Raw genomic sequence first — 15882 nt, 5'->3', positions numbered from 1 at the left:
GCCCATGCTACCCTTTGCTATAAAGCTTCAGAGAGATGGGTATGCACATTATAATTATGATTCAATCAGGACACCAAACACAATTCTCATCATATACAACCTCAGCTTTTATTTGCTACATATTGCAAATAAGGTCTAGTCATTGAAGTAGGCGGCTGCTTTTTTTAACATGGGAATGCATTTTCTCAGAGGTGCTATTTGTTGCTATGACAAATTAAGAAACTGTGCAGAGACATGGTTTATTAACTTGTGCCAGCATGCTACCAAAACAAATCAAATGTTCACACTGGTGGTGGTGGTGTTCAGTGGTGGTTGGTGGGTCATTTGAACCCCTGACCCCAAATGCTATTTTCAGGCTCACCAAGCTTGAGCTCACTGTCCATGTCTATGGTGCGCAGTGTTCAAGACAACAGCTGCGCCCTGGGAGGATTCCTTGGAAGAGTTCCTGGCCAGTTTTGGGCCAGACGAGAACCAGACCCAGTGCTCCAGGGTCAGCTGTTCCATCCAATCCTCTTGGCTGGCTTGGCTGACGCTGCAGCTCCTCAGCTTTCCGCAGAGCTTACACATCACCGTTTTTATTACCTACTGGACATTTCTACCAACATCATGAGATTCGGTCGAGGCGGGCAGAAGGAAGAGGTAACGGTAACAGCATCCTTTCCTATCCTCTCCTCCATGTTGTTGACACTCCGAGCCATATGGCTGATATTAAAGTAAACAGTTCTGCCCTAGAAAATGCCAGCTTGTACGCCTTCTGGCCCTGAGGAGTTGTATGAGAACAGCGAGTCACCGTGTATATATATGCAGTACTAGTATTATTATATAAACCTGACGCCGCAGTATGAAGCGTTACAGCTCCGAGGATAGACTTAGATCATGTCAATGAATATTTTGTTTTACAGCATCAAGGCAAAATGGGGACTAAATAGCAAAAGTCATTATTATCCAACTGTATCCAAATAAAAATTCATACTGATAGTAAACATCTTTCAAAAGACCCCCAAGGATCAAGAATAAGGCTTGGGTTTACTTGGGAAGCCCTCTTTTTTTTCTCTCGATAAATACGCTTTGAGATCATTAACAGTTCTGGCAATACTTTTTTCTTACAAAAGGAAAATTGGGGACAATATCTTAACAAACAAATGACACTTGCATAGTTGCAAATTAAGGACAATTTGAGGAGCCAAAAGGCTTACGTAATAGCATAATAAATAATTTTAAAAAGCGTGAAAACTTAAGTGAAAAAACATCACTAAAAACAACTGACCCTGGTAAAAGACCCTGGCTCAAGTTTGAGCTGTGCCTTATCCAGAATCGTCTACTCTCTGGGACAACTTTTTTGTGCTATTTAGTTTTTCGATCACTCTGATCAACAAATCAAACAGTCTGTTAGTATGGCAAAGGATGAGTAACCACAAAGAAACAGTAGCCAAACCTTCTCATTGACAAACAATTCAATAAATCCAACCATCTATCCATTCATGCACACATACACAACATACACACATACATAGAGTATGTTATCCAACATACACACATACATAGAGTCCATACATACGTACATACATATAGTACATACAGTGCATACATACATACATACATACATACATACATACATACATACATACATACATACATACATACATACATACATACATACATACATACAGTACACGTATAGAACATACATCTTCTTACATAGACACATACATACACATAAGTATAGAACATAGCATTTTCTCGTCATTAAAACACTTCCCTATCTTTTGCCTCTTCCCATTTTCAACAACCTTTGGGTGGACTAATATATTACTGCATATATGCATTTGAATAATAACTACTAGCTGTACACTATCAGTCTGGGGGTGAGAGAGGAGAGGAAGGGAAGGTGAGTCGGTTTCAGGTTCCTCTCTAAATCTAAGAGTATCTGAATTGGATCGGAAGCAGCACAACTAATAACAGGAAAGAATAATACTATAAGTTTTCCTTGGGTTTTTAACAACTGTCAGATTGGAGGTAGGATATTACTCACAAATAGTAGAACAAGTACATTTTGTAGTTAGTGTTGAGGAGACTGTAACACGTGAATTTTGTATATAACAAACCGTCGTGCACACATACATGTAGTGTACCGAATGTAAAAATAAATACATAAATACATACTGTACATAATCGAAGAAATAGAGTACATTGTTAGAAAATAGATTTGTACAAACGCATAACCCACAGTACCACAGTACGCGAGGGAGACTGCACTTTGTGAAAGTCCACGAGGTGGCCTCTCTCCCTTTGAACTGGCAACTGTTATTGCCTGGTGAATTGGCCATTATCAGTTAATAAGGGGGCAGCCAGATAAGTGCAGCTCCAGCATGCAGGATATGCAAGCCACACAAACAGCTGTGTGTACACCTGTACCTGTGCCGACCCGTCTCTCTGTGTGCCAGCACACACTCAGCCCTTCATTGGGAGCAGCAGCGTCAGCTCCTGGATCCGGACCACCCAGGCCCGTCCCAAGGAGTCATCCTTCGCATCGCTCCTTTTGCTACATCTTGCAGTCTCAGGGATTTTGTTTTGTTTTGTTTTGTCTTAAAACTCTGAGTGCATGCACTTTTACGAGTTTCAGTTTTTAATCACACACCATCAAACGTGTGATGAGTTCAGAAGCTCAGATGCGAGAGTCCGTAGTCCGTGTCTGGCGTGCGCGTCCTAAACAGCTGGGTGAGGGAGAAGACGGTCGAGATGAGGACCGTGCATTGCTTGGCCAACACCCGGACCCCTTCACCCTCTCTCGCAGTCTCAACAGCAGCCACAAACTCCTTATATAACCCCACCATCTCCTGAAGTTTCCCCAGCGCCTCCTTCCCGTCAATGTCCCCATGGGACCCTCCGCAATGCGCACAGGAGACACGCAGGCAGGCAGCAGACAAATACACCAGGGCGCTGAAGCTGTTGCCAAGCGACAGCAGGGCGTCATCAGGTGCCCAGCCTACCCGTGTGGCTCGCTGGCACCCTGACGCCAGCCTCCGTGCCTCTGTCTGCAGCAGACAGCGCTCGGCGTCCGACAGGGTGTGACCGTTTGTTCCTCCAGATTCGCTGCAATTACCCTGCTGTCCCTTGGGGGGCGCCACTGATGTGGCTGACATACCAGCTGCTAGCACCGTCAGAAGTTCATCAATGTCACTGTGCAAGCTGGTGTAGCCTGCTTTCAGACCGGCGGCTCCCCTCTGTCCGCTGCTGTACCGCCGCCCTTGCAGGTCGCGTAGGGGGTCCCCCAGTCGGCCCAGCACCATAGGACGAGGCTCCAGGGGGCGAAGGGGTGTCAGGAGAGGACTGAGCTCTGAGGAAGAGGACAGCGGGTTTGGTGTGTCTCTCAACAGGGACAGGATGGTGGGATTAGAGGGGTTGGACGCTGCTGCTGCTGCTGCTGTTGGGGGAACTGGTTGGGCTGGAACTGGAGGGGGAGGGGGAGGCGCTGAAGGTTTCTTGATTGGCTTCCGTTGGGAGAATTCGTAGACGGTCATTTCATCGTCAAAGTTGCAGTTCTCCTCTGCCTCTCCACTGAAGCAGTTAGCGTAAACTGTGCGGCAGCCACACGGTTCGCGATTGGGAGTGGAGGTGGGGACAGGAGGGTCCTCAGTATTGACTGTGAGATGATTAAGTCTGTTAGACTGGGGCTGTTCGCATTTGCAAGAGCCTAAATGCTTGTACGTTCCATTCCTTTCCATAAATTCCATAGACCCTCTCAGTTTCCCATTCGTCACTTCCTCTGGTCCATTTTTCAACTTTGCTATGACTACCTCTGCACCTTCCTCTTTGGCTTTTTTCACAGTTGTAGGGGATGATCTTGGTTGCTGTTGGGATACTCTTGCAGTTGCAGCTGGGATGCTCTTGGTTTCCTTCAGCTGTGGGACCATGGGCTCTGGTGGCTTCTTCTCCTCCACCATGCTCAGCTCTGTAGCAGAGGTGGTGGTCTCCAGTGCAGCGGTACCTAGGATCTCCTGAGACCGGGTCAGGTACCACGGAAGATCTTGGATCCTCCCGCGAAGAGCTGCTGTTGAGAGGCGGCCTGAGGATCCAGTTCGCGTACTGAGGACAGGCGTGCTCGTGCTCACCGTGGGGTCCTTGGACTCCCCACATATGGGGCTTCTGACAGGAACCAGCGGTGAGGGAGTTGGTGTTGGAGTGGTGGATGCGCTGCCTACTCTTACTTTGTTGGCGTCCATCTTGTCTGTCCGTAGGTTTTCATGGCTGATGGAGACCCCCTTGCTCAAGCCTGAAGATGGGGAGATGCCATTTCTCTGCTCCCACGGGAAGGTCAGACCATTGGGGGGGCCAGGTAGTGGGGTGTCTTTCTTGTTATTATCCACAGGTTTAACATCGGAAGGTGATTTCTGTTGCACAGGCAGGGGAAGGGGGGATGGGGTCATTGACATGGGAGTACCTGGTTGTGGATCGGTTGGAGTGAGGATTGCTTCTTTCCTTGGGGGTGGATATAACATTTGTGGCGACTTCCGGCCCGCTCTTCCATGTACGGGAGAGCGTTCTTTTACCACTGACCCATTTCCACAGATCTTTGAATCATGATTAAGCGCCAAAACGCCATCCGAGTCAGGAACGTTCAACAGTAGATTATTTTTTGGCCTTATGGGTGGTGGAATTCCATTCGGTTGCTTGGTCTGCTTCTCTGTGCTATTCGTACCCTCACCGGGAGCTGATGAGGGCTGGTTTTGACGCACAGCTGTAATAATTGGAGACGTGCGAAGCGGACCAGTTGCGGTTACAGGTTTAAACTCCATGGTGTCAGGCTCCATTTCCAGCAACTCTGAGGACAGATGTTTGTTTCTACCTGGTATGTCTCCATTGCACTGATTATGAGGCTGCTTCATTTCTTGATGGGGGGAGCCATGGTTCTTCACTGGTGTGGACCCTTTCTCTTTCACTGGCGAGTCATCCTTCTCGTCGGGATCATCCAGCAGGCAGGCCACGGTAGGATGAGAGGTCAAAAAGCCTCCCAACATGGACTCAGTGTCAGAGTCCAAAGCCGACCTCTCTTGTTGGAATGATGATATTGAGGATTGATCATCTCTGTCATCCTCAGCCTCTTTCTCTAGGCCATTTACATGAGTCATTGCTTTGACAACCATCCTGTTGTTGATGTGATTGCTGTTCTGGGCTCTTAGTGTGGTCATCCCATCTAACAAAAGGAAAGAGAGGGAAAGATATTAGAACATGTAACAGCTGTAGAAGAGGATGAAAAAAACAGGTAGAATCGCATACAGCTGTAAACCTGCAATTAAAATTAATTATTAGTAATACCATTATTAGTATTAAAAGTTAATTAAAATTCATGAAAGCTACACCAGAGCTGGTTATACAACAGTTATGCAAACAGTATACAGTATACAGCAAAGAATCTAGAGCTGAGAGCATAATGCTCTAGAAATCTTTGGTATACATTTCCATATTAAATATTTGTTTTTAATTACAGATTTTATTTACCTCTAAGGTCTTGGTCTGTTATTGGTGGAGTTAGGCGATCAGAGGCGTCGAAGAACTCATCCTCTGATTCCGACACGCTGTCTCTGATCCGTGCTGCAGCTTGAGAAGCCCCTGAAGGCCTCTCTCTCCGAGGAGATACCTCTTCATTGGAGTACACCTGTCCGTAAGTCAAGTTGGAGCCTTGGTTTCTACCTTCACGGCTGTAGCTTCTCACCAAGACCGCATGGATACTGATGTCATTGTCCTCCTCGTCAAGATCATGCACGCTGTCATCGTCCAACGTCACCAACTGGGTGTTCCATCGAGTCAGCGTCTTGGGTATCGGCCTATTGGCGTCATCGTCATCCATTCTGCTGTCATCGTCCAGCTCGTCATCAGTGGCTTCAGGGGGGCTGGGGAGGGAGTCGGCCTGGGAGAGGTCAGCAAAGCCTAGGACTGGGTCATGGCTGTATACTAGTTTTGAAGGTCTCTGTGGTGAGTTAGAGGCTCCTGAAGTTTCCGGCCGCCCAGGTACTTCTAGCAGGTATGGGCTGTGGACGTCTAAACTGGAGGCTTCACTGATGGCTTTGCTCTTCTCCCGTAACGCCACCAACTGGGCTTGGGCACGGTTTGCAGCCCTGAAGTTCTCCTCCAGTGCGCTCAGCGAGTTACTTGACAGGCTTGAGAAACTGCTGTTGACCCGCGGGTCAGTGTGGTACCAGGCCGTCTCCAGGAAGGTCTCCAGGGATATCTCCTCATCCTCATCGTCGCCACGGGAACTTGCCATTGCCATGCACAACATCATGTTACCGTTCTCCTCGTCCTCATCTTCGGCTCTGGTCACTATCACGCTGACTTTGCCTCTCTTGCCATGCTTGCTTCCTATAGCTCTGGCCTCGCCTTCATCATCCTCTACGTCTCTGCTGATGTGGGTGGAGGGAGAGTCTTCTGAAGGCTGTGGGTCCATGGGATAGTCTTCATCTGATGAATCATCTGAGTCACTACCGAGACGTGACAAATATTCTGGGAAAGAACACATGACAGGGTATTAATTGACAGTATCCATTACGTAATGACGTGCTCATAGAAAACATTGTTTCTTAAAAGCCTCAACTGTATGACATAATTCCATCTTTACCTTCTTCAAGTGGGATACGGCGCATCTTTGGCCGGGCACCCCAGCGGAACACGTTCATATTGGGGTCGACAAGAAGCCGGCAGTAACCCGACAACAGGCAGGCCAGGTCCTTAGCAGCCACAGAATCCATCAGCAACGCTAATGGCTACAGAGACGCCGAAAAAAGAGAGGAGAAAAAGGACAGAAGAGAACAGGTGAAATGAGATCGAAAGTAACGCTGTGAAGATGCTCACTCATCCAGGTCATGTTAGACAACAGAGCTTTGCTTAGAGCTTCTTTTTGGACCATATCACTTGCTGTGCTGTGCACATCTTGCATACCTATTGATCAGTGTACCATATTGTACTTGTGTGTATTTATGTATAGCATGTGTCCTTACCTTGATATCTTGAAGGTAGATCTTGAGCATGCTGACTCTCTCGGACTCGGAGAGCAGCTCGACGCGTGTGATGTAGTGGAAGTCGATGATGGTGGAGATCATGTTGAGCTTGTGATTCAGCACCTGGCTGATGCCGTAGCGAGCCCCCACCAGCAGACTCACCAGAGACTCACGGTCCTGGAGCTGGAGCACAACATACAGAAAACAGTCTGTTTTTGTCTGTGAAGGTTCTCAATCATCCAGGTCATGTTAATGTTATCCAAAAAGGATTTGGTTACAAGCAAATGGACTTCTTCTTGGAGCTTGAAGACATTTTGTTTCTCATCCAATCAAGTAAGTCCAAGTTAGTCATGAGTTGTGTTTTCACAATTCTCCGTTCCTCTCTTCGGCATTTAATTCAATTCAATAAATCCAATGCACTTAATAAGTCATCTGACTTATCGGTTTCTTCTGTTTTCACTTTCAGTTTTCACGGTTTTGGATTGCTGTGTTTGACTGCAGTAGAGCCTCATGGGGACCCTGCAGCAAGAATCTACACAGATTTCCCTTCAGCTCTCTCTCTCTCTCTCTCTCTCTCTCTCTCTCTCTCTCTCTCTCTCTCTCTCTCTCTCTCTCTCTCTCTCTCTCTCTCTCTCTCCCTTTCTCCTCCCTCGCTCTCCTTACATTTGGGGAAACTGCAGCATCAGAGATAAAGACAAATTGGATACTACATGTTCCTTTTCTTATTCCCCCTCTGATTTTTTTATTATGTTTTCTTCTTTTTTCACGGAGAGGAGCACAAAGACTATGTTGTTCCTCTTGCCAACTGATAAAATTCGAAGCGAGCCGTATCAAATATTCATTCCATATTCTCCTTGGTATTACTGAGGCTCTGGCAGGGAGATAGATGAGATTGCCTTGCGATCAATTTCCTGTCTTTTTTGGCAGTAATAATAAAGAAGCAATATTAAAACTGGGCTATAGTCTTACCAGCATGGTGGCATTGTAAGACCTTCCACTGTACGATATGAGCTCAGCCATCTGGGTCAAGTAGGCCAGCCGGGCCTGGTCCAAGGAGATCACCTGAGTATGAAAAATACCGTTATTGACGTAACGGCAACGGCAAACAGCACACATTTGTACATACACACTTGCACGCATGCACACCATGTATACATGTGCATTGTGCACGCGCGCGTGCGCACACACACACTTACGGTTGTTCAGACACTCACCGACACTCACTTTCTGTTCCTCTCTTCCTATACTGCACACATACAGTACTCACATACTCACTCACTCTCTCTTTCCCATTAGTGTTTTTTTTATTCCAGCACATACGCACACAGATATACAGAGAAAAAGAAAACTAGGCCTGCGAAAAAAGACAGAGAGAGAGAGAAAGAGAGCAGTGATTTGTACCTTCTGGCGAGGCTCCAGAAGAGATTGGATCTTTTTGAGGTGATAGTTCAGTGCTTTCCTCAGGTCCTTCTCTCTCATGTTTCTCAGCAGAGTGGGAGATATGAAGCTGTCCAGACCAAACTCCTTTCTGCAATTTTAAATGGAGAACAGTTTGTACTATTAGCTTTGGCAGTGCTATGAGTGGGTTCATGACTTTATCCTTTATAGTTCTTGGTAATCATATGGAAAAGATACGGTTACACTTTACTTGATGTACTTGTACGCATGACATAACAGAGTCATAATGGTGTCAAAACACTCTCATGCCACAGTCATAAACGTGATGTCATGTCATAAATGTTTTATGGTAATAAAAAATTTACATTGTTAGGGCTGTCAGTACAATAACCGAATGTCACTGGGGTTTTTTAGCATTCTATAAAAAGAATGCATTCTATAACAATGCAAGATTCTACAATTCCATATTTTATTGAATGACACCCAGAATTCTATAGAAGTTTCACTGCCTGAACATTCCGTCACATCGGAGTGACAGTACACTCTTAAAGGTTAATGACATAATGTTTATGACACATGCACAACTGTGTTATAACACTTATGTCACGCTTATAATGCTAGCGTCAAGTAAAGTCTAACCAAAGATACTGTAAATGTGACAGTATTCACATTTCCTTATGATTTGTGTGTGCATGTGTGCATTTGTGTGTGCATGTACTGTATTTGTCTATGTCACGTATGTTAAGTACGCATATGTGTGTAAGTTAATACAGTAATATGATAAAACAAGTAAACAGGATTCAACTTGTGTGTGTTTGCACATGAGTGAACATGGATGTATTCACACCTGAACCTAATGTGTGTGTGTGTGTGTGTGTGTGTGTGTGTGTGTGTGTGTGTGTGTGTGTGTGTGTGTGTGTGTGTGTGTGTGTGTGTGTGTGTGTGTGTGTGTGTGTGTGTGTGTGTGTGTGTGTGTGTGTGACTGTGTTTGTCCTTACGAGATGTTCTTGACGGAGGCCCTCTGGGTCTGTCCGCAGCTGGCGAGCCTCTCGTGGATGTGCAGCGCTGCCAGCCTCAGAGCCGTGTTGCACTTCATCTCCACCGCAAAACGCTCCTGTAACACGTCCCCCACACTCTACACATACACGCACACGCGCACACACACACACACACACACATGTTCTTTATGTTAAAAAGCATACACACATGCATGGGTGTCTCAGGGCTCACACACACTCACACACACACACACACATGGTTTGAGAGACACTCTCTCTCTCTCTCTCTCTCTCTCTCTCACACACACACACACACACACACACACACACACACACACACACACACACACACAGACACACACACACACACACACACACACACACACACACACACACACACACACACACACACACTACACACTACACACTGACTGTCTCTGCAGCTATTCCCCACCCCCAGCCCCCTCTAGCAGTCCCACTCTCACTCACACACTTACATGTACTAACACATATACATTTATTGATGTTATTGATGTAGGAAGAATACCTTTGGGAGAAGACATACAATAACTAGGCACATGCTCAGAGCACGGCATGCATAAATAATCAGCCAACGACCAACACAGCCTCACACATACATTAACCAAAGATATGCATAAGCACCAATGCATTAACAGTATGCAAACACTATCTGCCTCTCTCTCTCTCACACACACACACACACACACACACACACTCTCTAACACACACACATACAAACATGCACACACACGCACGTACAGACACAGACACAGACACAGACACAGACACAGACACAGACACAGGCTCACCTGTTGGAAAAGGTACTCGAAGGCCACAGGGTCGTCCTGCATCAGGTCCAGGGGGTCTCTGGGGATGAAGCAGACCCGCAGCAGACACCTGTAGTCATGCGAACCCTTCTTCTGAACCACCTACAGAGAGAGACACACACACACATACACGCACGCATGCACGCACGCACGCACACACGCACGCACGCACGCACGCACACACACACAGTTTAGCTCTTTTATTTGGATCGTCACATAGGGAAGGATTACAGATTCAAACATTATTGGAAAATCTCTGCAGGTTGGCAAATGAGATCATATAAAAGTAATGAGTCCAATAGTCTTTACTAGGATACAAGAAGTTTTGTTTGTCATGCATAGAATTACAGAAGAAAAACATGCAGTGAAATGATCTCTGCAGATCGATTTGACTAGTCTCTTAGCACTCAACGGCATAACCCAGTTGCAAACCTTGCATTGCCAGTTTATGAATATATCCAAGGAAATTAAATACAATACAAGTTAATTTTAAATTATACCCAAGACCCATGATTGACTCAACAAATGGCTGGTACTTCAGTGTCTTGGCATGCACGCACACACACAGGCACGCACACACGCATGCACACACACACACAGCATGATCTTTTTCTTGTCATAAATAAAGGTATAAGTTTGAAAATGAATCCTGACTCTATTATAGAAACCCCCAGGGCTCAGATGTGCAGAACAGTATGGTCCAACCATATTAAATGCACAAACATTACATTACAAACAAGAACACAATGTAGGTAATTGTAACAGTGTGTACACTGTATGTCCAAGCACGAGATCATCATTGAGGCTGTCCCTTCCAGTACAATGTCACCGTGCCTCCATCAGAGTACACAGCACACATACTGTATATATACACAAATAGTAAATAAACACATAATAAATAGTACGTGTACGTGTTTCCCTTTTTCTACATAATTAATACATGCAGTACATACACATATATGATCGTAGCTACGGTTTTACAAAAGGCCACTTCTGTGTTTAATATTTGGTATGAACGGTTACCTTCTGTATGAGTTCATCTTCGTGCAGCAGCAGAAGTTTGGTGATGCTGTACTGTTGTTCCAGTACCAGGGAGAAGTACTCAATAGAGCGAATAGACAGCTTGTCCTTCAGAGTTAAGATGATGTCCTAAAAAAACACAAAGGAAGACACTGATTCATGCCATGTACTGATAATACAATGATTGGTGTGTCTGATTATGCAATTGATTTTATTTGATATTGACGTATGGAACATGGTGAGCTACAATAATTAGACCTACTATATATTGTGGCCATGTAGTATGCCTTGAGGAATTATGTGTAATAATATTTACAGACCAAAATTGGGTGACAGATTCAGTATTCAGTATACAGATAACGTATTGTTGTGCACTGACAACAATGCATGTATTAATATTTCCTCCTGAATGTATGACCATAGATATTGGGTGATATGCTGTCCATGTGTAATTCAGGGGTTCTCAACCTTTTTTGAACAAGCGCCCCCTGGACCTCATCATGAGCCTGCCAGCGCCTCCCTTTGTAATAAAAATAAAATGGACTAATGTCTCCCAATGACAACTAAGCGCTGCCCCATCTCAGCTATCTCCTTCTCAAGGCCCCCTGAGGACTCCCTTACGTCCCCTGGGGGGCTGTATAGCCTCCGTTGAGAAACTCTAATGTAACTGAATGAGATGAGCTTGATTGACCAATTAGTTCATCATGGTGACAGTCTGCTCTAGCCATAAGCACTGTCCCTGACATACATACAGTATATATATACAGCACAGCGCACACAGGCCCCCAGAACCCTTCATGCAACAGCAAGAGACAGGCAGCTCTTAGTCCTGATTGGCTTAGATCTATCTCTGGCTCTGATTGGTTGGGCATTTGGATATGACACCATGCGTAAATGTCCTCAAGCCTACTGGTGCTGTCAGCAACCTTAGACAACCCCATGCAGTTGTTTCCTCAGAGAGACAGCATACAGTACATTCATAACTGTAGAAATGAGTGCAGTCTGTGTTGCAATCGTATTACAAAATAATTTATTTTGGTTTAAACAGAACATGACATCTTAGCTAAAGTGCATACAGCAGCTAAAATTTGAGTATCCAAGTACATTTTTGACAGCTAAATATATACTGCAGGACATAATGAAATGTCTGGTGTATACTGCTGGACATCTTAATGTCCCTCACAATTAATAAAGTGTGTCTACTCTATTCCCTTCTCAACTAGTTAAAAGAATTAAAAGAATATTATATTGGACAAAGAGGGACTTTTTGTATTAGTTTGAATGCACAAAGCTTTGCTCTGTGTGACAATTGAGAATGGCCCAGGAAGCTCTGCAGCCTCAGCAGAGGTTTAAGAGACAAACCTTGACAGTGGTGGTGTTGTCAAATTTAAAGGCCTTGGTTTGGCCGTTCTCCAGGTAGACCTTCAGAACATTGGGGAGGAACAGCAGAGAGTTTCCCTGGGAACAAGAGAGAGAGAGAGTTGGATTCGCTTTTTACAGCGGTAAGGACTCAGTAACAGTGCTGTCTTTAAACGAAAAAGACTGAGAGAAGAAGAAGAGAAAATGGGACAAAGATTGAGAGCGTGAGAGAGAGCGCGAGAAATTTTAGACGTTTGATACAGAGGGAAAAGGAGAGATAACTAGGGGCGGAGGGAGACAGAGAGACAGAAGGTGAGCAGAGATATGAGAGAGAAAGAGAGAGAAAGAGAGAGAGAGAGAGAGAGAGAGAGAGAGAGAGAGAGAGAGAGAGAGAGAGAGAGAGAGAGAGAGAGGGAGAGAAAAAAGATATGGTGGGAGGGCTACAGTTGGGGGGAAATCTGTGTAGATTCTTGCTGCAGAGCCCCAATATAGGCTCTATAGCAGTCAAATAAAGCAATCGAAACAGAGATAGAGAGAGAGGGGGGGGGGTGGTGGCAGAGAAAGAGTGTGAGAGAAAGAGAGAGAAGAAAAATGTGTGTACTCTGTGCAATGTGTGCTGTGCGTCTGGCTTGTGGTCGTGATTTATGTTGGGTCTGTTCTTGTGAAATCCTCACCTGAGTGTGGCCATTGACCAGCACCTCCTCAGCAAAGTGAACCTTCAATTGATTCCTCCTCAGGCGAGCTCTCTTCTCCGCTGTCATCAAGCAGGTTTTGGGAACCTGGAAATAAACACACACACACACACACACACACACACACACACACACACACACACACACACACACACACACACACACACACACACACACACACACACACACACACACACACACACACACCGTGTTTTAAATGATGACACTCATTTTAAACTGGCAAGATACACAGTCTTGGTCTATGGGAGGTTGTACTGTAATTGTAAGATCTAAAGAGCACCAGTGATAGTAAACACGTGCTTGATTTTGTTTATGCGTCCAAACAGGAAAACTGGGATGCATTTCTCGAAACCGTAGTTGCTAACTATGTTAGCTACTTTGTTGTTTGCAATGCAATTTCCCATTGACAACTACTCAAGTTGCTAAATGGCTGACAACTATGCTTATGAGAAATGCACCCCTGAGTTGTGGCTGCAGCAACAAACACCACTCTATCAATGTGACCCATCATGTTCAGCATGCTATAAACTCTTTTTTTTTTTACCCGGAATGATTTATGACAGGATTTTCCCAGAATGCTCTAACCCAGGCACCACCCATTCCCACCAATTCCATTTTTATTTTTAATTTAGTCTGTTGGGAACTTGTCCTTCTATTTTAAAAAAAATCCAGCTGTGCTTCTCAAGTGTGAATATTCAACTCCTACTTTTTAAGTCTAAAAGCAGCTTATGGTATTGGCTGTGAAAGGGATCCCCAGAGCTTTAATCCCACAGCTCTCTGTCTGCATTACTCTCCTGTCCTGCATCAGACTAAATGAGAGGAGGAGACAGGGCTGCACTGGTTATCTGGCATACAGGGCATCTTTGCAGTGGGCCGACAGTCCTCAGGGGCCGATGGTGTTGTTTTGTTGTCTGTATTTTTATGACTAATGTTAATTGAAAAAAAGAAAAAGTATTTTATTGAGATATTCTAATCAGAATGTCAATACACAATTTATCCCTTCTTATTTATGGACATACGTACACAGAGAGAAAAACATAGAACAACAACCTGTTATTATTGTTTTAATTTTTCCTTTTAAGACCAGCCCACAATCTAGATGAGTAAGCCCATCCGTCCACTTTGTAACATAGACAGTGGACTGAACCTGTCATAACACAGTATCTAGCAGGGTCATGAGAGGGAGGGTGAGTGTCTGGTCTATGCTGGGCTGGTTTTTGGTCCCACACCAGCCCAGGGAGGAGAGGAGCCAAAGAGAAAAAAGAAGCCTAGAGAGAGTACACAGTCTCGGAGCGTCAGGCCCGGGTACTTACTGACATATGCCTCAGGATGGTGACAGTAATGGATTCTTGGCTGTCCCTGGGAAATGGATGAGAAAAAAAGAGCCAGAGTCAACATTTGCAGTTACTCTGTCGAGCCCACAGGGGAATGGTCAATAGTAGTGGCCTTCTGGTCTGGCCTGGGCTGTGCAGCCACACTGGAAAGACTGGTACTCTGGAACTCAAACCAGTTCATGTTTGGAGGAGGCAATGACCTTTATTGAACACGCAACATGCATTCCTACACAAGCACACATGGACACACACGAATACAGCACATGCGAATGCACTGATACATACACACATATACATCCACACCACACCACACCCATACCCACACCCACACACACTTGACACAAGGGGCATTTAAAGGTTGATAACAACTGCAGTATATGAACGTGCATACCCCCACTCATGCACACACAGGCATGCAAGTGCACAGAGAATTTGGCAGTGCTTACTCAACAGATAAAGAGTCACATGTAACACTTGTCTAGTTGGTTCTAATCTCTGAGTGTGGAATCCACACTGCAAAACTATGCATGTAGGGATGCACACAACAGAGACACATCAACGTTCATGCATGCAGGCACACAAGCGTACGTGCACCCAACACATGCACACATACACACGTTGCAACATGTCATCATTCATGCCAGAGCGTTAAGATATCACGCCAACTTGAACCGTCTACCGTGTTTGTGCATCACGCATTTGCGTGCTCCACAAAACCTGTGACAGGTTAAAGGGGCAATCTGGTGTGAAATGGCTTACGTTGTGTTAAAACGTGACGATGAGCCCTAACTTTTGCCTCATACCTCGCCTCCAAAGGTCCCCTGCATTCCGAAGTCCGAGCGCTAGTCACAAATTCCAGAGCTAGGTGAAATTTAGCTTCTGCTGTGATGGACCGGCACCTGTCTAGCCATCGTTATAAATCTCTACTTTCCACCCATTTACGAGGCTCAAAGTTGCCCAAAACTTCATTCTGTACAGTTGCGGGGTTGTTGACATGTAAAATGAGGTATAGAGAACTTTGGTAGTCCACCATTTGTTTAGAAACAACGCCATTCTTACAGGGTGTTGCAACCGCCGATATAGCCAAGTCCTGAGATGGTTTAGCAAAAGAGATATGCCCAGTGTATCAATTCATGCCTGCAGTTCACCTAAAGGGCGCTGTGGAGAGAGCGCAGCCCATTCATTCGAATGGAGTCTGTATTCACTCGCTGGCACCC

General features: G+C 45.2%; 1 protein-coding gene across 4 annotated transcripts in view; it reads right to left on the bottom strand.

The window, feature by feature from the left end:
* Positions 1–89: 89 nt before the first annotated feature.
* Positions 90–15882, bottom strand: part of frmpd1b (FERM and PDZ domain containing 1b) — a 48622-nt gene continuing 32829 nt past the window's right edge. For all 4 annotated transcript variants that reach the window (XM_063188695.1, XM_063188696.1, XM_063188697.1 and 1 more), the window contains 12 exons: positions 14645–14690; positions 13293–13397; positions 12622–12717; positions 11263–11388; positions 10222–10341; positions 9392–9528; positions 8397–8523; positions 7965–8057; positions 6996–7178; positions 6617–6761; positions 5500–6501; positions 90–5194 (listed from right to left, as the gene is read on the bottom strand). In XM_063188695.1, the coding sequence (XP_063044765.1) occupies positions 2658–5194; positions 5500–6501; positions 6617–6761; positions 6996–7178; positions 7965–8057; positions 8397–8523; positions 9392–9528; positions 10222–10341; positions 11263–11388; positions 12622–12717; positions 13293–13397; positions 14645–14690 (4717 nt within the window). In that variant the 3' untranslated portion in view covers positions 90–2657. The remainder of the gene's footprint in view (positions 5195–5499; positions 6502–6616; positions 6762–6995; positions 7179–7964; positions 8058–8396; positions 8524–9391; positions 9529–10221; positions 10342–11262; positions 11389–12621; positions 12718–13292; positions 13398–14644; positions 14691–15882) is intronic.

Source organism: Engraulis encrasicolus, chromosome 22 (assembly GCF_034702125.1).
Source record: "Engraulis encrasicolus isolate BLACKSEA-1 chromosome 22, IST_EnEncr_1.0, whole genome shotgun sequence".
In the NCBI taxonomy this organism is placed as follows: Eukaryota; Metazoa; Chordata; class Actinopteri; order Clupeiformes; family Engraulidae; genus Engraulis; species Engraulis encrasicolus.
This window is presented reverse-complemented; position numbering and strand designations above follow the sequence as displayed.